At 41.3% G+C, this 24,874-nt stretch overlaps 1 protein-coding gene across 3 annotated transcripts in view; it reads right to left on the minus strand.

Annotated features, from left to right (window-relative positions):
- The window catches only part of LOC132404807 (protein FAM149A-like), a 101,240-nt gene extending 78,250 nt beyond the window's left edge, over positions 1-22,990 (minus strand). Inside the window, exon 1 of one of the 3 annotated variants that reach the window (XR_009515680.1) lies at positions 20,239-22,990. Coding sequence is in view for 2 of the 3 variants with exons in the window: in XM_059989310.1 (XP_059845293.1) it covers positions 20,239-20,786 (548 nt within the window). In the remaining variant the exon portion in view is untranslated. Of the gene's footprint in view, positions 1-2,798; positions 2,909-20,238 lie in introns of those variants that run through there. The other 2 variants (XM_059989310.1, XM_059989313.1) reach the window with 2 other exon arrangements.
- Positions 22,991-24,874: the final 1,884 nt, after the last annotated feature.

A 24,874-nucleotide genomic window follows, 5' to 3' on the forward strand; every position in this document is an offset into this window, starting at 1 on the left:
ATAGCAGACAAGAGCGGACCATGGGAGAAAGAGGAGGAGGGGCATCAGGGGGAGGACAAGAAGCCAGAATGGGGAAATGAAGAGGAGGGAAGGAGGAAGGGAAAAATTACCAGAAGTCAGAGAAATCGATGTTCATGCCATCAGGTTGAAGGCTAACCAGACAGAATATGAGGTGTTGCTCCTCCAACGTGAGAGTGGCCTCATCTTGGCAGAAGAGGCAGCCATGGACCAACATGTTGGAACTGTAATGGAAATAGGATTTAGAACAGATGGCCACTGGGAAATTCCGCTTTTTACAAATGGACAGGAGGTGCTCAACAAAGCCGGGTCAATCTATATCCGGTCTCACCAGTGTAGAGGACGCTGCATCAGGAGCATCATATACAATAGACAACCCCAACAAATTCATAAGTGAACTGTTGCCTCACCTGGAAAGACTGTTCAGGGCCCTGAGTGGAGATGAGGGAGGAGGTGAATGGGAAGATGTAGCACTTCTGCCATTTACAGGGATAAGTGCTGGGAGGAGATTAGTGTGGAAGGACATGTGGACAAGGGAAGTGTGGAGGGTTCAATCCCTACAGAAAGCAGAGAGGGAGAGCGGAGAGGACTGATCTTTAATCAGCTTTTGCCTTTCCAAATGCAGATAAATCCTGTCCAATAGTATTAGATCTTCCAACCTGCAATAATTTTCCTAACACTGATGCAAGGCTTGCCAACTTGTAGTTACCTGCCTTATCCCTGCTGCCCTTTTCAAAGGAAAACAGCTTCACTATTTTACAAACTTTTCATATCTCACTTATGCAAAAATCTCTATCCAAACGGCATTCACTACCCTACAAACTTCTGGTATCTCACTTATGCAAAAATCTGTATCCAAACAGCATTCACTACCCTACAAACTTCTGGTATCTCACTTATGCAAAAAATTCTATCCAAGTCGGTTTTAGTACAATAGTCTGCTTTATTATTTCGTACATTATTATTGCACATTGGTAAATTATTGTGTATATATTATTATTCTATACTTCATTATTAATATTATACACTTTGTTATTTAGTATTATTGCTAAGTCTGTTTTTAAATGTTGCTGCTGTAACAAATTATTTTCCCAATAAAGTATTTTTGTATAGCATCCTAGAACACCTTATTCAGCCCCAGAGATTTATCAGCCCTTATTACATCAAATAACTCTGCACCATATCAGATTGTAAGAATATAGCAAGTGCACGTGGGATTCATTGCACAGTAAATCAACTGGACCACCTACACGCAGAGGGCTCTCTTTTGGCATGTTTGTTTTTATCTCAGCTGGCCTGGTTTGTAACTCGCTCATTAGGTTGCACAACATGCACTGTTACCTACATGATTCAGTAAAAAATGTTTAATCATACTACTCTGTTTCCGTATTGCTCCACACATACGTAACAATTTCCGCCTTCTTAATTCTGACACGCTCCAGCTTCTCAACATACTCCATCCATCTTGGGTTTCACCTTTATCTTATCCACCTAGGATCATTTTTAGTTCATTCTGTCCTCCTAATTACTTTAAATTCTCTCCTACATTAAGCATTGGGAAGGTGATTTGAAATAGCCGTATGATAGTGCAAATCATCTTAACAAACAATGTTAATGTATCCACCCATTGCAAATGCTATAGAAACCACTCAATTGTGTAGGTTCCATTCACATTTGTATTTTGTGTGCATCTCCAGCTCAGATAGAACCCTTCCCTCTTGTACAGGGGAAGCTGGAAGAGGGAAGGGTTCGAGTAGGGAAGGAGCTAGAAACTGAATTGCCCCTAACTACACCAGCTCATCAACTATGCTTCATATTCCTATCCATACCCTCACTACCACATGACACCAGAAATCATTCAGATTACTACCCTTGAGATCCTGCTTTTTTAACCTTCTGCCTAACTCCCTGTATTTACTCTGCAAGATCTTTCTTCTTACGTGGTTATGAATATTCAGATTAAGTTTATTGTCATTTAGAAACCACAAATGCAATGCAGTTAAAAAATGAGACAACGTTCCTCCAGAATGATATCACAAAAGCACATGACAAAACAGACTACACCAGAAAATCCACATAATGTTTGGCAATCCCCGATCCAGAGTCCGGACAGGCTGCTGCATATTAATATCACGCTATTGTCTTAGCGTCCGGAAAGGAGCTCCAAATCCACCAGACAAAACAAGACCAAAAACTAAAGCTACAAGACCTGCACAAAACCACATAGTTACAACAGTACAAACAATAGCGTAATTGATTAAAAAAAACAGACCATGGGCACAGTAAAAACAGTCCAAAGATGTTAAAGGACTGATGTAAAGGAATATGTAAAACAAACTCTGGATGCTTAAAGATTCAAAAGTACATTTATCATCAAAGTACGTATGCAGTATACAACCCTGAGATTAGTCTTCCCAAACAGCCACAAAACAAAGTAACACCATGGAACCCATTCAAAAGAAACATCAAACACCCGACACACACACAAAAAGAAAAAAATCCTGCAAACAGCAAAAAATGAGCAGCAACATGCAGAATATTAAACATCAAACTGCAGAATTCTTTAAACAGTCTAGGAATGTTCAGTTTAGTTTAGATTAGTTCAGTTTAATTGAGCTCTGGGTTGATCATTAACTGCTGGCCGCAAAGCCAGTCCATCCCGATCAAATTTGCACAAAATAACAATTAAAAAAAATAGGAGAAACCAGAAAACAGAAATACACAAGAACCACAGAGTCTTCTAAAGAGGAGTCCAATCCACATATCCGTGTTAATCAAACCTTGCCCAAGACTGAAGTGTGAGAGGAAGAGAGAGTCCGGTCAAATGCAGGCAGACAGCTCTGAATACCCGGTCACCCTCGCCTCTTGTCCTCATTGATTTCAATCTTGCCTGACGCTTTAATCTGCAGATTGGTCAAGAATTGGAGCCAATCATGGGTTCACACTCCACCATTAGGCCATACATTCCATTCTCAACTTCGCTTTCAACCATGGCCAATTCCCTCAGAGACAGTAAAAGCACCACATTGCTTAGTCTGCCGAAAAACACATTATCAAAATGTAAGTTACAGTCTCCAACTTCACACCGATTAGTAGTAGAAGTATATTTAAAATTAGGAGAAGAAGAAATATTTTCATGAACTGCAGGATGGTACCATCAGTCATCATGGTCACTGGCAGCATCTTGCCTCATAACCCTCCCCCCTGAAGAACATTCAGTAACTGGTCAGAGACTTCCTTGACTCTGGCACCTGGGAGTCAACATACCATCCTAAAGTTTATTTCGCAACTACAGAGTTTCCAGTCTGTTGTCCTAACTATGAAATCTCCTATTACAAAATCTCTCCTAGACTCCTCCCTCCACTACATTGCATCAGAGTTGGCAGAGGTTCTCAACTGCATATCAAATGTTCCTTCTCTACTTTATCTGAACATTGGCTACTGGATGCCAGGGGTCTATGATGATTTACACTGCTTCAAGAAGACACTGAGCACAGCTTTGATTCTTCTATTCTGTCTGCCTGGCAAACTCTGCCCACAATATCCCATACTCCAACATCTGTTTTGGGGTCAGATATCGAGCATGCAATCTATGTGGATGGCCCAACATTGGCAAATGAGAGTAACTAGGGCTTGAATGCTGAAATGGGAGAAGTCACCAACTTGCCACAGATGCTCTCTGCAAAATCCTCTAAAGTTACTGGTAAAACAAGTAACGCAATATTCTGCCACTCTTGTACTGACCTCTACTGGAGATTCACAGAACAACCCAAGCCCTACTGATAAAACCCAACAGAGGTCAAACAACTCCCAGCATAATTCAAAGTTCAACGTAAATTTATTATCAAAGTACAAATATATCACTATATACAACCATGAAATTCATTTTCTTGCAGGCATACTCAATAAATCCAATAACCATAATAGAATCAATGAAAGATCACACCAATAGGGCAGACAACCAGTGTGCAAGAGGCAACAAACTGAGCAAATACAAAAAGATCTTTCAAAAATAATTAGTAATAATAACAATGAATAGATAAATAACCAACCAATAAACATTAAATAGGCTGTGGGAACAGCTCAGTGATTGAGCTACTGAAGGTGAGTGAAGTTATCCCCTCTGGTTCAAGAGACTTATGATTGAGGGGTTATAACTGTTCCTGAACCTGATATGAGTCCTGAGGCTCTTGTACCTTCCTTGTAAAGGCAGCAGCGAGAAGAAAGCATAACGTGGGTGGTCCTGGGGTCTTTGAGGACTGTTGCTGCTTTCCTGCGATAGCTCTGCGTGTAGATGTGCTCAATGGTGGGCAGGGCTTTACCTGTGATTGAAAGGGCCATATCCACTACTTTTTGTAGGATTTTCCCCATTCAAGTTTTTTGGGGTTTCCAAATCAGGTATGATGCAGCCAATCAACATACTCTCCACCACACAGTTACAGAAGTTTGTCGAAGTTTTAGACGTCATACCCATTCTTTGCAAATTCCTAGGATAAGGTTGCTGTGCTTTCTTTGTAATTGCACTACGTGCTGGGCCCAAGACAGGTCCTCCGAAATTATAACACCTAGGAATTTGAAATTGCTGACTCCTTCACCTCTGGTCCCCCAATGAGAACTGACTCATGGACCTCTGGTTTCCTCCTCCTGAACTCAACAATCAGCTCCCTGGTCTTGCAGACATTGAGTGAGAGGTTGTTGTTGTGGCACCACTCAGCCAGATTTTCAATCTCCTTCCTATATGCGGATTCATCACCACCTTTGATTCAGCCAACAACAGTGGTGTTGTCAGCAAACTTAAATATGGCATTGGAGCTGTGCTTAGCCATACAGTCATAAGTGTAAAGTGAGTAGAGCAGGGGGCTAAGCACACAGTCTTGTGGTGCACCTGTGCTAACGGAGATCATGGTGGAGATGTCGTCGCCAATCCAAAATGACTGGGAACTGCAACTGAAGAAATTGAGGATCTAATTGCACAAGGAGGTATTGAGGCCAAGGGCTTGAAGCTTATTAATTAGGTTTGAGTAGATAATAGTATCGAATGCTGAGCTGTAGTCAATGAAGAACATCCTGATGTATGCATCTTCACAATCCTGATTTTCCAGGCATGAATGAAGAGCCAATGAATTGACGTCTGCTGTGGACCTGTTGTGCCAGTATGCTTCTCAGTCAAGAGTTGATATGTTCCATCACCAACCTCTCAAAACACTTCATCACAGTGGATGTAAGTGCTACTGATTGACAGTCATTGAGGCAGATTACCACATTGTTCTTAAGCACCAGCATAATTGAAGCTTGCTGGAGGGCCCTCAGACTGCCGAAGTGAGAGGTTAAAGATCTCAGTGAACACTCTAACCAGTTAAAAAGCACGTGCCTTTAGTACTCAGTCAGGTACCCCAGCTTGGCTGGATGCTTTCCCTAGGTCCATCCTCCTGAAGGATGCTCTCTTGTTGGCTTCAGGGACTGAAATCACAGGATCATCGGGGGATGAGGGAGTTTGTGATGGTTCCTCCATACTTTGACAGTCAAATTCCAACAGTGACTGATAATTTACCATCTTAGAAGAACAGGAGATCTGTCAGGCCAGCCAATGAACAACAAGATGAGCAGCACCCTCTTAAAGGAGAGGGCTGATAAAACAAGTAGAGTTAGGTGACATAAAGAGTAAATGTATAGATCCGAGGACTTTGCAAAGGAAGTGTACAGGTTAAATAAACTAAGCTGAGAGACCAATTCAAATTAGTATGCAAAGCACTGGAAATGCTCAATATAAGTAGAAACAAAACAAGATTTAAAGCTGTCAGGAAAGGTTGAAGAACTAAATGAAATATCCACCTTCAAGAAAGAGCCAAGAAAAATTGTTGTAAGTTGTGCCAAAAACTAAAAATTTCTATCCTATCCCCAAATAAATATTGCCTGGTTTCTATGAAACTTAGAGTGTTAAAGTGTTACAGTTCCTTCCACACTAACACGGATGCGAATGTTGGACAATATCAAAGCAAAATGAAGGAAGACACAAAGCTGCAGAAATATGGTTTTTATAGTGAATGGTGAAAATATTGTGGAAGGACGGAGTAACAAATGAGAATGTGCTGGGAAAGATTGGACTAAGAAGAGAACTGATATCATCAATCAGGAAATAGTAGTTGAACTTTCTGGGGCACGTACTGAGGAAAGAAAAGCTGGAGTACCTTGCAGTGATGGGAAAAACTGGTGGAAGAAAAAGTCATGGTCAACAGCACATGACATTCATGAGTTAAAAGGGATAGACAGACAAAGGTTTTGAAGTTCTCATCAGAACTTCTCAGATTAAAGACAGATGGAAAATCATAATCCCTCATGTCATCCGACATGCCACATAATGATGATTACTTAAGCCATTAGCAGTGAAGTACAACTTTGTCTTTCTAAACTTGAATTAAGAGAATAAGTTTTTATTTACGTCATCATGCTGAGGATGGGACAGTTGGTATACAGGGCAAATAGAGTGTGGAACGAGACAGCGAGAAAGGACAAGCAGCTTACAGGGCAAAGTTACAGTCACTGGGATGAGTTGAAGTGCAACATGGGGCAAAAATCGAAAAGGGTGATGAATACAGGCCTGAACGGCTATATATGAATGAATGCAGAATACAGAATAAAGTAGATGGTCTTGTAACACAGTTAGAGATTGGCAGGTACGATGTTGTGGCCATCACTGAGTCATGCTGAAAGAAGGTCATAGTTGGAACCTTAACATCCAAGGATACAAATCGTATCGAAGGACAGGCAGATGGGCAGAGGGTTGGCTGGTTCTATTGGTTAAAAAAATTGTAATCAAACCCTCAGAAAGAGGTGACATAGGAACAGAAAATGTAGAATTCTTGTGGGTAGAGTTAAGAAATCACAAAGGTAAAAAGACCTTAACGGGGTAATATACAGGTCTCTGAACAGTAGCCAGGATGTGGGGTACAAATTACAACGGGAGATAAAACAGGTATGCAAAAAGGGCAATGGTATGCTGGTCATGGAGGATTCCAATATGCAGTTAGATTGGGAAAATCAAGTTGGTGCTGGATCTCAAGAGAGGGAATTTGTAGAATGCCTACGAGATGGGTTTTTAAAGAGTTGCTTGTGACTGAGGCCACTAAAGAAAAGGCAACTCTAGACTGGGCGTTGTGTAATGAACCAGATATGATTAGAAAGTTTAAGGCAAAGGAACCCTTAAAAGACAGTGATCATAACATGATAGAATTCACCTTGCAATTTGAAAGGGAGAAGGTCTCTCTAGGCTTGTGCTTGCTGGAGTTTGGAAGAATTAGTGGGGGTGGGGGGAAACCTATTGAATATTGAAAGGCCTGCCTAGATAGAGTTGATGTGGACTTGATGTTCCCTTTAGTGGGGGAGACTAGGACCATAGGGCACAGCCTCATAATAGTGACATATCCATTTACAACAGAGGTGAGGAGGAACTTCGTTAGTCAGAGAGTATTGAATCTGTGCAGGCCAAGTCATTGTGTATATTTAAAGCAGAGCTTGATAGGTCTTGATTAGTAAGGGTGCCAAAGGTTACCGGGAGAAGGCAAAGGGATAACAAATCAGCCTTGATGGAATGACAGAGCAGACTCAATGGGCCAAATGGCCTAATACTGATCCCATATCTTATGGTCTTATCCTATTCACTTGTAAAACTGTTGAAAATGTGTGGTTGACCTTCATTAAGTTTAAAAAAAAAGACATCCCTTTAAATGCCCTCATATGATTAATCTGAAAAGCTAGATAGCACTGTACGCCATTTATTTTCACTTTACTAAAATGTTATAAAAAATAAAATGTCCTAAAAACATTAAGCATTTTAAAAGTGAACAAGCTACATCACATTAGAATTTTAATCATTATCATTGATAATTTGATATCCATTTAAAGTCTTAATTGCAGAAATCTTCACATAAACACATTTATAAATGTACCCGAGTGAATAATAATTTTTCAAGTCAATGACTTAATCTTTCATTATAGTAAATATTCTCTGGAAACAAAATTCAATTTACATAACAGTCGCACAATTCAATGCAATTTCCTCGGACAAAAGAAAATTTGTTTTTAAAAGATACATTTTGAAAACTAATTTACTCTGGGGACAGAAAGGAAAGAAACAACTCTGCAACTATTACTCTGATAAATCCTCTCTCTTAACGTCCTCTGTTTTGAATCTAGAGGAGGAGCAGATGAAATTGGATTGTTCAACAGACAAGTCTGTCATGGATGGTGGAACCAATATGACCAGTTCTATTAGCTATCCTACACCAGACACTTTCCAATTGGATCATTATTTTTTAATTTACACAAGCAATTGAGCAGGTCCTGGAAATCCAAACACAGACATAATGCTGGCGGAACTCAGCAGGTCAAGCAGCATCTATGGAAATGAATAGTTAGTCAATGTTTCATGCTGAGACCCTTGTTCAGGACTTACTTTGTACTGTTGGAACACTAAAAAGTCAACAAGACTGTTTAAAATGCAAGTAGTTGACATAAATGTACTTGATTCCTTCCTGTCAATTCTTAATATAGATGGAAGTGGGAATATGCAGCTTCTGTGGCCTGCAAATTTATTTATTACAGCAATAACAAGACATGTCTGGCAAAAATTAAATGAATACCTGTTTGGAAAAATAAAGTATTTTTCAACAAAATCTTCGTATAACCGTTGCATAATAGATTAGTCACATAGAAATCATTAGTTACTAGCTCATTAAAACTGTTCTAGTTTAATCAGCAACAGTTTTTTTTTATGCCTGGAGAGCAGCTCCAGTCGATGTTACTTCTTTGTTTTTTTAGGTTTCAGTGAAGAGTTAGGGCTCAGGTTGAGTTTAAGAATGGGGATGAGGGACAGCTGGAGGTCACAGACAATAAATGAAGAGTAAGGGGCAGGAGTCTGTGTTTAAGAGTCAGGCCAAGTTGGAACACTCCATAGTCAAAGCCAGTAATCCCAGAGGTCAGGTCAGCAGATCCTGAGAACATTATTCCCTAAGTTGGCAAGTTCCAGGTCAAAGGTCCACCCAGACGGCGAGTCCTGGGCTAGAGATCCATAAGGTGGGAGTCACAAGGGCTCACTAGGGTCAGAGGTCCATATCAGTTTGGAAGTTGAGATCTGAAGGTCAAATCTATGATTGGTAGGTGCTGGGTTGACATGGACAAAGGGCCTGTTTCTGTGCTGTACTTTTCTACGACTCTGTCAGCAATGTCTGAAAAGCAAAGCCAAACATCCAAGTCCAGAGGAAGAGCTCAAGGTCAAAGCCATTGGGCCAGCTTGTCCACAGATCAGAAGCCTGATGTCTGTGAGTCTGAGAGTCCAGGGCCAAGGCCTGGAGGTGGCCTGCCCTGGGGTTGGAGGCCTGTCTGTAGGCATGAGGTGGTGGATGGATGGGAGGATGAGATATGAGCTTGCATTGCCATTGTTTCATTTTGTTGTTGTTGCTGCTGCTGTTTGAGTTTTTCTGAACATGTGGAGCATCCCAAGTTAGAGACAGAATATGTGGCAACACTTACAGGCTAGCCCCAGTTCATCCTAGCATATGTTGGTTTACCCTCTTGGAAATGGGCATTAAATCTGATACTTATCCACCTTTGAAATCTTGAACTTCAAATTGAGATGTGACAACTAAAATAAGCTGACAATAATGCACCCTGCACTTCCAGATCAGATCATCTGTGTGATCTATTAAACTCAATTTATGCAATGGTGTTTTCTTTTGTGTGAAAATAAAGTCTTGTAATGTTCCACATTAAACGTAATTCAGGGGCAGAATCGAGCAGAGGCTGTGTTTTAGTTCTCATTCAGAGGTTTATCATATTAAATGCATAATTTTGTTTCCAAAAGTCATTAGATAATAGGTATGAGAAACTGAAAATGCCACTGTGATCCAAAGCATTATAAGTTTTATTCAGGTTTTCCATTTCCCAGAAAGAATGTTTTTCATTTGGTGAACTGATCTTATTTCCTTTACATATAAATGACATGGGCAAACCATTCCTTGTGTCCCCTAGGCACTAATATTCAATCAGACAATTTGGAAATTAAATCATACTTCAAAGGACTGGGAGCTGCTGCTCACAGGACAGAAGGTGCCTAAAAGAATGTGAAAAAGTAATTACACATCTTTTCTTGGATTAATAGTTCCTACAGGATTTTTCCTGGAACAATTAATCTCTGCAGAGATACAAGGAGGTGAAAAATATATTGGAAGCAGATGGAATGCAGCCAGGCCTAACGAGCCTGTAAAGTAGCACAAATGGACTATGGCTTTATCAATCAATCAATGCTTAATTACTAAGCACACTCTTCAAAGGAATGTCTTATTGCAATTTGGTATTGGCCAGAGGCAGAAATTTCCAAGTATATGATTATCATGTGTGAATTCTGATGTCAAAGGTAGCTTTCATTCACCTCTGGACCAAAGTGTACAAAATAGCTCATATAACTCAACACACATATAAAGTTCAAAAGTTCAAAGTAATATTACCACAAATAATAAGGTGGATTTTGTGGTGAATTACATAAACCTGACTGGACACGCCCCCCTGCTGACTGCTCCTGTGGCTCCTCCCACAGACCCCTGGATAAAGGCGATTGAGGCCTGAGCCCTGCCCTCAGTCTCCAGGATGTAGCATGGTGGTCAATTGCTGCTTGTTCTTTCTTCCAGTCAATAAAAGCCGATATCTCACCTCACATCTCAGTGAGTTATTGATGGTGCATCAATTTTATTGACTGGAAGTTTTAAAACATGGAAAGTATTTTATGTCCAGAAAGATTGGATTTGGGCCCCCAAACTCCAGAAGCAGCTCTTGCCTTTGAACTCTCGCTTGCATGCTTCCAACCATACTTGGAGGAGGTTCGTGCGACTGAGCCCGCTATTATGCACAGAATTCTCCTCTCGAGGGTCACCCTGAAAGTTTACTCACTTATCAGGGACCTGCCGACCTACCAAGAGGCACTGGACGCCCTCAAAAGACAGTACCTGCGGCCGGTGAACACCGTCTAAACAAGACATCGCTTAGCGACATGGCAGCAGCGACTCGACGAGTACTCGCGGTTCCCCTTTGCCATCCCCTGCCCCGACACCACTGCCACGTCCGTCATAAAAGCCCTGCACCAGCTCTTCACTCTGTTCGGATATCCCTGCTATATCCACAGTGATAGAGGGTCCTCCTTTATGAGTGACGAGCTGCGCCAGTACCTGTTGGCTAGGGGCATTGCTACTAGTAGGACCATGAGCTATAATCCCCGGGGAAATGGACAGGTGGAGAGGGAGAAGGCCACACTTTTAGACCTCAAGTCGAAAAGGTTGCCAGTCTCTCGATGGCAGGAGGTCCTCCCCTAGGCACTCCAGTCTATCCGCTCCCTGTTATGTACGTCCACCAATGCCACCCCTCAAGAGTGCCTATTCTCTTTTCCCAGGACGTCTGCCACTGGGACCACCCTACCGGCTTGGCTGACATCCCCAGGGCCAGTGCTGCTCCGGAAACATGTGAGGAGCAATAAATACTCCCCACTGGTCGAGAGGGTTCACCTTCTACGTGCAAACCCCCAGTATGCCTACGTGGTCTTACCTGATGGGCGGGAGGACACAGTCTCCGTCTGCGACCTGGTGCCCGCAGGAGCAGCAGACCACTACCCCGAACACTCCACGGTAACTATGAACCCTGTACCCGCAGTGACACCGAGCACACCGAGCCCTACACAGACTCCTCACAACACTCCTATACCGGGCTTCTCGCACGCACATATACCAGGCGCCTTGCACACGCATGAGAGATCACTGACACCTAGTAGGCTGACACCTCCAGTTAGGCCGGAACCAGCACAACCACCACCTCCAGTGCAATCACCACCGGCACCTGTGCAATCACAGCCGGTGCTACGTAGATCACAGCGACAGATTCAACCACCTGATAGACTTAACCTGTAAATATACTTGTAAGAAACTTCACCCCATGGGGACTCTTTTAAAACAAAGGGAGGGTGAATGTGGTGAACTACATATACCTGTCTGGACACGCACCCCCCACACCCCCGCTGACTGCTCCTGTGGCTCCTCTCACTGACCGTGGCTCCTCCCACAGACCCCGGTATAAAGGCGATTGGGGCCTGAGCCCTGTCTCTCAGTCTCCAGGATGTAGCATGGTGGTCAACCACTGCTTGTTCCTTCTTCTAGTCAATAAAAGCCAATATCTCGCCTCACGTCTCAGAGAGTTATTGATAGTGCATCAGATTTACAACACTAATGAAAAAGTAAATAGTATACACTACTGGTGCTTCATACGTGATGAGACCTGCCTAGTGGGGAGTTCAGCAGTCTCACAGCTGGGGGGTGAGGGGGATGCTGGTCAAAGAGATTGTTGGACAGATGTGAAAAATTATTGACGATGCTAAGGGCCCTGCATACTCAGTGCTCCTGTTAAATATCTCGGATGGGTGGAAGAGAGGCCCCAATGATCTCATCAGTCCCCAGAATCCTCTGTAGGCTCGTGATCAGATGCCTAGCATTCCCATACCAGGCACTCATCATGGCACTCCCAAAGATGTTCCTAAAAAAAATGATTAGAATTTGGTGGAGGGTGGGGAAATGATGTTGTGCTTTCTGGGCTAAAGAGGTGATGTTGTAGGACCAGGTGAGATTGTCCCAAAAACTTGGTGCTTCTAACTCTCTCCATGGAGAAGCAGTTTATGTGCAGTGAGGAGTGATCAGCCTGCACCTTCCTAAAGTCCACTATTATCTCTTTAGTCTTGCCCACATTGAGACTCCCAGTTGCTGTGCTCACACCATTCCACCAGTTGCTCTACCCCCTCTCTGTACACCATCGCAACACCATTGTTGATGACGCCAACCACTGTTGTGTCATCAGCAAGCGATGACTCGGTTTGAACTAGATCTAGCAACACAGTCACGTATTAACATCGTGAACAGCAGCAAGCTGAGCACACAGCCCTGGGGTTTTGGGGGGGGGGGGGGGTGACAATGCACAGCGTAATGGAGCCAGAGATGCTCCAGCCAATACAGACTGTTGTCTTTCTGGCAAGAACTCCAACATCCAGTTACAGAGAGGTGTTGAGACCCAACAAGGACATCTTGCCCACCAACTTCCAAGGGATGATCATATTAAACACTGAGCTGAAGTTGATTAACAGCATCCTGGCATATGAGGCACCATTTTGCAGGTGGGACAGGACAGAGGCTGAAATTGGAGCAATAAGTGAACTGGAAAAAGTCCAATGGAGCAGGAAAATGGGATTTAGTGTAGTCCATAACCAGCTGTGCTTTGAGGTCATTGCCACTAGACAGTAGTCATTAAGGCAGGTTACAGTCACCCTCTTGGGCACCAGGATGATGATGGCTGCTTTGAAGCCTGCAGGGACAGTGGACTGTTCCAGGGGAATGTAGAAATTGCTTGTCAGAACCTCTTAGCTGGGCTGCACAGTCCCTGAGCACCCGACCATATATATTCTCTCAGCTTTACGTGGGTTCACTCTGACAGGATCATCCTCATATTAGCTGTGGCCAGCCTGAGGGCCTGCTCCTCAGGGGGTGAGGGGGTGTCACTGACACATTGCCCCGTGCATCAAGTCATATGTAAAAGACATGTATCCTATCAGTAAGAGAGGTGTTACTGACATCGATGTACAGGGTTATAGTCTGAATACCCTGTCACGTGCACCTTGTATCTCTGGTGTCGCAAAAGGCTGTTCATTCTCTGTGGATAATCACATTTTGCTTTCCTGATGGTGCGGAAAAGTGCAGCTCTTACTGAATTATCTTGGTTAAGAAATGACATCTTGATGCACCATCAATAACTCTAGGAGACTGGAAGTGAATGATAGGCTTTTATTTACAATGAAAAAGGGAACACGACCATATCGAAGACTGAGGGAGGAACCAATCCCTAATTGCCATAAAACAGGGGTCTGTGGGAGGAGCCACAGGAGCAGTCAGCAGTGGTGGGGGTGTCCAAACAGGTATACATAGTTTACCACACATCTGAACCTCTGTACATTAGTAAAAGTAGAAGACTTCATCACAAAAAAAAGCATGCTCTGTAAAATCCAGATTGCGTTGGACTGCACCAGCAAGGTAACTGGAATATCCTCTCACCTGGAGGAGGAGACATTGATTGAATAAGTGCACCTTGTATGGAATCTGAATTGTGAACATTTAGTTACAAATCTGTGCCTTTAAGGCATCATTGATCTTCACTTAGGTGGAGCATGAATGCAAAGATGCATTGTAAATTATTGTATGGTTCCAATTTAAAAGCACGTAAACACCATACAGCTACCCAGTCACAACCCCTACCCTTTGCTCACCTTCAAATCTACTCTGCTCTGCTTCAATACTAAACTTTACATCCAGCCACTGGAAATAATTAATTTTTGAGCACTCCCTTAGAAGAACATGCTGAAATTTAAATGGATGGTCACACCTACTTCCATTTATTTCAATAAATTGTCAGAATATTAACTTAAATTTCTTCGAGGTGTCCCTGGTAAATGAGACAATTGACTGAAGCTAGAAAATGATCTCTTGTTAAATACTAAAACTGAAAGCACGAAGATCGTAAACCAGTGTGATGACCTCAATAGCCAAGGCTTATGGGATAAAATTCATGCTCCAGTTACACATGGAGCATCTTCTGTTTCTACAATCCAATGAATATTCATGAAATAAGCTAACCGTTCCTTTCTTATGCAATAACAAACAAATTAATCATCTTCTACAAGTGTTATGTTTAATTTCACAATTTGGAGCATTTCATTCATACTAATTGACAATCAGTTCTCTGCACTACAGTAAAATTAAGATAATGTTTACACAAAAATAAGCAACAAATATTAATGCTAATGAGGAACCAGATCTTCTAGATTCAGAATTGAAACCTACACCTAACCGTTCTTTCTTTAACTTTTTTTTAATTAGTTACTTGCACTCTAAACTTAACTATGACAGAGACAATTAAATATTGAAAACTTCAGTTTAAACCTTCAGCTCAAGTTTTCAGGTCTGTGAATGGCAGGCTATTAGATATTTCATTGTGAAGAAGAAATATTATACTATGTGAAGTTTGGCTTGGTTTGCTGTTTTAATTAAATTTCTTCCCAACTGCTGTGGTCTCACATCAATGCAGTTTTCAACTTGCAAGCTATCTTCCCATTGTGATATTTTCACTAAATAGGTTATACACCCTTAAAGCAACCTTGAGCTGTTAAAGGTAAAGGTCAGCAGAATTACTGAGTTAAGAAAATCCTGTAAGTGTATCACTGCCAACCTCATAATTGACAGATTTTGTAATGATCTATAGTATTTCATCTTATGAACTAAACAGTTATCCTGCTCAATTGTTACACCAAACATATTCAGCAACACATACGAAATTATAGCGGAACTCAACAAGTCAGGCAAAATCCATAGAGAGGATAGACAGTCGATGTTCGGGCAGTGACCCTTCATCTTCTTTCAAGCAAACTATTCTTTGTGATCTTACATTATACAATGTTATTTTTCATTGAAGGGAAAAGAAAGCAGTGTTATTAAACATCACTATGAACTATGTAAATGGGTTTCTATGCTAGTATGTCAATTTTAATCCTGAAAATTTTCCAAAGTTAATAACAACAAATAACTAAAGCAAAAATAATACCCTACTATGGATTTCAAGACACCCCAAACGGAATACACAAACTGTTATGACAATCCATTTAGAACACTGCTAATTTATTCGGAAATGCAATGCTTCCTCGATATTTATGTGCCAAATAATTTATTAGCATATTCCAATGATTTTAATACATCTTTGCACTCAGTCTCACAATGGTTAAGCAGTCACAGATATCCAACATGCTTGAATTACTGCTGCAGAACATCATCAATCATTAGTAACAAATTAAGCCATACTTAGTGAGTGTTAGTTGTTTAAGGTTGTTATAGCTGGGGGAGGTAGTGGTGATAAACTCTGACTACCTATTAAATGCTCACAATGACGTGCATCTTAAATAGCCTCTGACAACCAAGTCCAGCTCCTGGCCTTCACATGTGATTTAACTACTAAACCAGCGGAACTGTTTCCACTGATGTGTCAGAAGGATTACTGGCAACTTAAAACCAGTCACTTTGGAATCATCAGCCATGGTTGGTAGCTCAGCTAGAAGGAAAACTTGAATCTTAAATCTCCACTGCCTTGTAGCTGTACCACTCATGGGCAAGGCTTCCAGAATAAACCCCAGAGGAAAAAATCCACAGCTGGAGTCCCTAAGGCCCTACATTGAGTTCAATGCTAACTGGAAACTCCTGTGACACTGCTGGTGCCAAACTGTATCAGTCTCTGCCATTCCTTTGGAGTCATTAACTACACGGAAAGGGGAAGCCTGCTGCACGAGCAACAGCTTGTTTCCAAATCATATTGCCCTGGCTTCCCTGTCATGTAGACAGCTAGGATGCAATGTTCATCGTTGACCCCAACCAATGGAAAGACTCAATGAGCATTAATTACCTAGTGCTAAATGTCCAGTGGAACTAATAATTTTTAGCCCTTGAACAGAATATTATATATACCCCAATTCATCCATTAATGAATATTCTAAACATCCTATTACCTACTATTCTGTTCATATTCAAATTTTCCAACAAATAAGCCACCTATTGATTAGTCCTTCCCTAAATATATACTTTCATTTACAAGCTTAAAATAAATGGGAGAGGACACAACACAAATTGACTTGTGTAAAGAGGATGCAAGCAGAGAGAAATGCGATTTTCATAACTTGTTCACAACAGCATGATAAAAGCTGGTAAAAAGAATAACCTGTTTTATAAATAGGGCATAGAATACAAAGTGAAGTTATGGAAATCCTGTCTAAATCATAAGCTGGGTCTCAATTTATATATTTCTAGATAGCAAATTGAAAGATTAAAGCTCATTAATATCTAGAAGTGGATGTTCAGTGAACATATCAGAGTGATGATGGAAACCATCTAGAGGTTGAAATAGGAGGTATTAATATGCCATGATGTAATAGTAGTAACTGCACATTATCTGAATAAAACAAACACAAACTTAGATGAATATACTGTACAGTCCCTACAATAAAAAAAGTTTTAAAATGCCAATCAATTGAAGCAGACATCAGCAGAAATTTTCCAGAGCTTGTTAATGATATATTTTAAAAGAGAAGTAAATCAAGAGGCTGAGAAGGGAACAAACTGCAGAGCTTGGGACGATGACAGTTCAAACAATGGATGACAATGATAGAGTAATAAAACTCATGCTTGAACTATGCACAGAATTAGGGAATGGAGAGTTGTGTAGGGCAGGAAGAGGTTACAGAAGGATCTGAAAACTGGTGAAATTTTTAAAAAATATTTCAGTAAACAAGAGTTTCAAAGCACATCAGCAATCACAGGGATGAAAGGGAAATGGTACTTAACACAAGATACACAAGTCTGATTCTGCAGTTCCAACAATTCCTCATAGGATCTATGGGAATATTGCCAGCCTGTGAAATTAGACTGAGAAATTAAATGTCTACTAAAAGGGCAATCCATCAGCAGCTAATGAAAGGAGGATGGAACAATATTGAAAAAGACATTTGTTGTTGTATTAGTGTTCAGCAAATGGACTGGGAAAAAAAATCAGGAAAAAAGGGTAGAAAATAAATAACAGCAAATTAACAAGAAATATACAGCATATACTGACAGCTTCAAAATACATATTATACCAGTATACAAGGGGTGATTGATAACTTCATGGCCTAAGGTGGAAGGAGTCAATTTTAGAAAACCTAGCACATTTATTTTTCAACATAGTCCCCTCCTACATTTACACACTAGTCCAGTGGTCATGGAGCATACGGATCCCTTCTTTGTAAAAGTCGGCATCTTGGACCTTCACAAAGTGGTCCACAGCAGGGGTGATTGATCAGTTCGTGGCCTAAGGTAGATGAGTTATACAGCTCTCATTACATGCATGTGCAGTTGAACTCAGTGATTATGCAGAAAGTTTGATGTTAACAACTCTTGTGGTATTTCTGTTTCAGATAATTGAAAATTGCAAGTAAGCACAGTCTGAGAAAATGGACAACTTCAGCCTTCGTGCAGTCATCCACTACCTTGGTCTCAAGAACTTATCACCCAAGGAGGTCCACGAGGACATGGTGGCAACACTAGGGGAGGGTGAAAAATAAATGTGCTATGTGTTCTAAAATTGACTCCTTCTACTTTAGGCCACGAACTTATCAATCACCCCTCATATACTAGGTTGAGGTTGAGGCTAAGGAATTAATTACAGGAAAAGCAGAGAATCAGAGACTGAACAAATAAATAATCTTATAATCATCTTTCTAGTAGAGGACATTAAGGGAACCCAGGATGACAATATTTGAAATGACAGTTGTGGTAAAACCAGGCAAAACTCTCGGTGAAACTGAGAATGATTATCACCAGAGAAAAGTGATACTAAAATTCTGATTAATCCACTATTAGATTGTTTGGAAATCCCAGCAGTTCAGCATGTGGCTCAATGGACACCAACTCCCATTAATACACCGGGGTCCGGCTTCCTGCATTCTCTCTAAACTCACCCAATTAGCCAGAAAACATCATAGTACTCTTTAACATCTATGAAAGTGAGAAATACATTGGAATATTAATTGGACTAACATTTAATAATTTGGAAAACTGCCAGTTCAGCTCAGCACCAAAACATTAATTCTACCAAATTAAACAAGTTTTACTGTACTAGAGTCAAAGAATAATAAAGCATGAAAACAGGCCATTCAGCCCATCTGCAGCCTCCACGACAGTTCCAGTTGCCTGCAGTCGGCCTATAACTCTTCTCCTCCATGTACCTATCCAATGCCTCTTCAATGTTGCAATACTGCCAGCTTCACCCACTTCCTCTCCAGCTCAGTCCAGGTACTCACTGCACACTGTGTAAGGAAGTTAGCTCTCAGGTCTCTTTTAAATCTCTCGCCTCTATCTTTCACCTGTGTCCTCTAGCTCAGGATTTCTCACACTGAGGATCATGGCCATCCACTCATCCACACTCCTCAGGATATCAGAAACTCCTAGGCCACTTCTCATTCCCCTACACTCTAAGCATTCATGGCCAACCTCTGCCTATAAGTCACGCCATCCAGTAAGGCAGCATCCTCAAATCTCTTCTGCACCCTCTCCTGCTCGATAGTGCCTTTCCTATAATAGGGTGAGCAATACCGTACGGTATACTCCAAGCAAACAAATGGAAATACTGATAAGCCTGCTTTATAATCTTAAAAACAGACGCAGAATTGCACTCTCATCCCCCTTTCCTACAATACTTGCAGCAATTAAATGGCAAAAACTACCGTAGGAAAGGCGGATGAGCTACAGACAGAAACCTAAAGACCTGACCATGATGGAATAAATAAACAATCGCAAATCAGAGCATTATTCCATCATGTTCAAACTGGCGTTGGGAAAATGCTGAAGTCCACCATTAAGGAAGCAATCATGTCCCGGGACTGTGAAAAGTTCCCGTAACAAACAATCAACTATCCGTGTGGAGCAGCGGAAGCCAGTTTCTGGGTCATCCTGAAGACAGTATCCCCGGTAGAGAAAACACACACACCATTCTGATGACTGGTCTACATGCAGGAATCCCTCCCTCGGGCTTGTTAACCAGCACTGGCTTCCAATAAAGCGGCAGCTCAATTTTAAAATTCCCTCCTTGATTCCTCCATGGTTTTGCCCATACAGTACTTGCCCCGGAACTCTGCTAACTTTGCAAAACTCTGAGATTCCTGCACCCCGATTCTAGTTTCTTCAGTCACTCCACTATGTTAGCAACTAAACCTTCAGCTGCCTGCTCCAAAACTTCAGAATTCCATTCCTAAACTGATCCACATCGGGTTCTTTTTCTTTTTAAGACGCTCTTAAAATCAGTCTCTTCGACCAAGCTATTGGTCACACATCCTAATAACTTTTTCGAAGCTGAGTTTCGAATTTTGTTTAATGGCTGTCTCAGCAAGAGTTTTACTAACGCCAAAGATGCTACATAACAAAAGTTACTGCGTAACACGGGCAGACCTGGAATCAAAGCCAACAAATCACGATTAAACCAGTTTCCCGGAGAAAACGAGTCTGCACTTCAACGCCAAGTCTCGCCCTCCCGGCCTCCCCATGCCGCGGCCCCAGTAGTGGAGAACCCCCTTACTTTTCGGTGTTATTCTCCACCGGCTCGGTATCTGTCAGCCACTCCTCGCCGATGTCGGGCAAAGCGAACGGGTACTGCTTGATGGGCGGGTTCCAGCCAACGTTCTCCGCGACGTGCAAGGGAGACCTCGCCGCGCTGCCCATCACAACACCGGCGGCTTCACCGTGAGCTTGCGCGGTTCTCGCTGCACCGGGACCAACCGGGCTGCAGCTCGGCGTCGGTCTCGCTGGAGCCCCTGTGCTCAGGCCGGCCGAGGGGAGTGGAGAGGCGCTGCAGACTTTCAGAGCGGCAGAGCACTCTGGGCCAGGGGCTGTTCCAGACAGCACGGAGCTTTTCCCTGAGACATTGAACAGGGAAGAAATGAAAGGCGTCGTTTTGGATGAAGATACTGACACTGGCGGTCCACGAGGAGAGGCAGGGGACCCGCTGCTTGAAGAACCAACCGGAGGCACCACAGGAGAAGCAGAAGTGGTGAAGATTTTTGCAAAGATAGTTCCCAAGTCTAGCACTGCAACCTTCATTATTTTAAAGTATATATGTATATACATAAATTAAAACCAACCAGCTCCGGATTCGTGGATCTGAACACCCCAGAGAGTTTCGATGAAATTTAATACAATCTGGCTTCCCAATTTGTTGCGGGAGAGGAAGAAAGCTACTTAGGCAATCTGCTTTACTAATTTTACTGAGGTTCCAAGAGACGGTGGAGACGAGTTTTTCCGCTCAACGAAACTGGAGTCTGTGCCAACAGGCCGCACTGTACCCATGGAGAGGTTTAAGAAAACAGTCTTGATGGACAGTTCTGCGGGGTTAAACTTCCATTACAGATAAATCACAGGTCGAGGAAATAGCTGAAGTCTCTCACGTTTGTTCATAAAGTAATAAATCTTCGGCGGCCAGTAACAAAAGATTGCTAATCAGAAACAGTTGGCTGGCTAATGTGTCTGTCAGGTGACAACAGCAGCACAGGTTGCTATGCGAAACAAAACCCTCACTTCTGGTTGGTCCCGCGCCGATAACTAAAGAGAGGCTCTTGTATCCCATGTGTGGAAACAGATTTCTCTATTTTAAAAGCGCGAATATCTATTTAGCTTAAAATTGAATTATATCCATCTTTCCGGTTATAAAATTCGGGCTGCTGCTGTTTCCAGTCAGCTTGCTGTCGTTTATCTCTGTGCCAAGAGTTGAAAAATAAACAAAATGGTGATCAAGAGCTTTAACGATCGTGGGCTGTTCCAAAATGCATCCTGCCAAAAGAAGTCTATGTAATGCCCAGTCACACTTTGTTTTAAATGTAGCAGCTAGATTGGACCCAGTAAACTGCCACAACCTGCTATGTCATAATGACCAAGTAGACCAGAGCATGCCGACATGTGAGAATATCTCCAGTTAGAGTCAGCAGGAGAAAATAGTCAAAAAGTAAAATTGAAGATTATTTTACTTGTTTCTTACAAAAAGGAAAAATTAATGGCACAGACTCATGACTAGAATCGGGAGGAGGTAAACGAGCCTGAAGTGCCACATGTAGCGTTTTAAGAACAGCTTCTTCCCTCCCGCAAGATCCACAAGCCCGTGTAAACTACCTCGCTATTCCACCTCTGCACTATTTATTTCAGTTTTTGTTTGGTAACGAAGCTTTTTTTTTATGGCTTGCGGTATACCGCTGCCACAAAACTACAAAATTCACGACATGCGGTCAGGTTGCCACTACAAAGATGTAATCTCAATGTTCCCAAAATTGGGGATAAAATATCCAGAGCAGCTATTAGAAAAGAAGGTCTGATCATGAAGGTTGGGATTAAAACAGCAAAAGAAATTGATCTTTCTTCAACACATCAAAAAGCAGTTCAGTATTAGTTTGAGTGGAGTCGTGAAACTGCCCGTGAGTGGGAGTTCTCCACCGGTTCCCAAACAGTGGTAATAACGCGGAACATAATGTAAACTGGGGTTTCAGGAGCACACACAGCAGGAGTAATGCAATAATTTACGTGACATTAATCGATACATAGATAATGTAATAGATGACATAGTAATGAAATTGATGATTAATTCGCGGCGCATATGAGATAATTTCCTAGATCAGTTTGTTGAAGAAACAAGCTGTTGTATTGTGTAATGAGAAAGGATTAATTAATAATCCAGTTGTTAAGAAGCCTTTAGGAAAGCGTGATCATATTGAGAAATATACCTGACATAATCACTATATATACCTGAAATATAATCACTATGTACTATCTATTTACTATACTATGTAATCACTCCTATGTACTGAATATTTCTATGTATTATTTTACTAGACACATTTTGCTATGTATTGTTTTACTAGATACATTGTATTCTCTTAGCTACATATTGTGCCAGTTAAAGAACATCTGTTTAGCTAGCAGCACTAATTAGCTAAAATGTACTCCATGTATTATACTCAGCCTTTGTTTATTTAGAGATAACGGTGGCGGACAGGATGGTACCAGCAGAAGATGTAATGTGAGGGAGGTTAAGGAGGCTGACTGAGAAACAGCCTTGGCCAGGAATGAGGCCCAAGATGTGAACTGGAAAGAGATACTGGTGGGGCACCGAAAGCTAGGCAAGAGCGATTGATTAGTTAATGTATAGATGATATGCAACTAAAAATTGATTGGGTATGCTGATAAAACCGAGATGTAACTGAGATAAGAAATTACTATAAAGAATGCTGTACACCGGAGCTCGGTGGGCTTTCGGTGACAAGTTCATTGATTGCCTCAGCCTTGTTTGCAAATAAAGGTTTAAACTTCTCGAAGAATTGTCTGCGTCTCCTGGTCATTTCAAGTAACCACGGCAATCATAGTGTAGTAGATTTCACATAAAGACTGGAAGTCATATAACTCAGTCTGGAAGTAGGTAAACTCAAAAAAAAACATCCTGACTGCTATAATATGAGGCACAGACTGGCCATGGTAGGTTGCAAACCACAAGAGGTCTGGCAATAAACACACAATGGATATCACCAGGACAATTAGTAGACAGATACATATGTATCTGAATAGGAAATGAGGCCCAGCTGTGGCTAAAATTAAATTTAAAGATAATATCAAATCAAAAGAAAAGGTTGATAATACTGCCAAAAAGACAGAGAAAAATTGTAGCCAGAGGATTAGGATAATTTCAGAATTCAGTAAAAGACCATGACTTTAATAAGGAAAGGGAAAAGGGAATATGAAAATAGTCAAATGACACTGACTTAAAAGGATTCTACAGATATGTTCTAACTAAAAGATTAGCATAAATTTCTAAGGGTTGCTGACCAATAAAGACAGCAGAGAAACTTAATTTTGTGCTTTTCTTCTTGGTTCAGAGTGAATGGGAAGCAATAAGTAATTAACATTCACAAGAAAACAGTATTAGAGAAATTAATAGGACTGAAGGCTGGTAAATCCCAGATCCTGATGAGCTGCATCTCAAGGTTTTGAAAGAGGTGGGCAGGAAAATATGGATTCCAATTTTCCTTAGATATTAGAATGATTCTCACAGATAGGAAGCAGAAAACGTGTCACACTATTTACAAAAGGAGAGAGAGAGATGATGAACTACAGACCAGGTAGTCTAATGTCATGGTAGGGAAAATGCCAGAACCTGTTACTAAGGAAGTGGTAATAGGGCATTTGGAAGTAAGCAAACTGTACTAATGCTCTTTTGAGATTAGAAGAGGTGATGTCATTGAACCAAATAAAACATTTATGAAATTTGACAGGGTAGACATTAAGGTGGTATTTCCCCTGTTTGGATATTTAGAAGTAGGAGGTTGTAGTTGCAAACAAAGGGGGTCAATCATTCCATACTGAGATGACAAGAAATGTCCGCACTGAAAAGTCGGTGAACCTTTGAAGTTATTTACTCAAGGAGCAAGCAGAATTTTTTTAAGGGAAATTGGGTTGTGCAGATAAGTCGCACAAAGCTATGAGATCAGCCATGTTCTTTTTGAAAGATGGAACACTTGAGGGGCTGAATGTTCTACACATGCTTTTATATTCATTGTGTTATTCATTATGTTATGGTACCTGCTTCAGAAATGTTGGTTAAAGGATAAATATTGGTCTGGATATTAGAGATAATTCCAATGGTTAACTTCAAAATGGTGTCAAAAGATCTTTACATCAACCTTGGAAGTAAGCTATCCTAAGTTTTTCATTTCATTGGAAAGTTGTCTTAACCAAGAGGACAGTATCTGTCAGCATAACAGCAAAATGTCAAACTAGGCTTTTGTGGTTAGCTCTTTAGAATGTGAATTGACCTACATTCTTTGGCACAGGTGAGTGTTCCACTGAATGAGACAAAGTTGACCTCATCTGTATCTTGGTGAAGAAGCAGCGATGTTTTCAAAGTTTAAGTCATTTTAGCATCAGAACAACAGAGCATCAAATCATTGTGCTAATGGTGCTTGCCAAATTTTTCATACCCTATCCCTATAAACTCTGAATTCTCTACAGAACAAAATCTACCTCACCCTTAAACACATCTAATGGCTCAGCATTCACAACACTTTGGGACAGGTATTTCTATGTATTTGCAGCCCTTCAGAAGAAAACATTCCTCATCCATATAATACTGTATTAAAACATAAACCAAATGACTCTGTAATTTATGCATTAATTCATGT

The sequence above is a fragment of the Hypanus sabinus genome, chromosome 14 (assembly GCF_030144855.1).
Source record: "Hypanus sabinus isolate sHypSab1 chromosome 14, sHypSab1.hap1, whole genome shotgun sequence".
NCBI classification, from domain to species: Eukaryota; Metazoa; Chordata; class Chondrichthyes; order Myliobatiformes; family Dasyatidae; genus Hypanus; species Hypanus sabinus.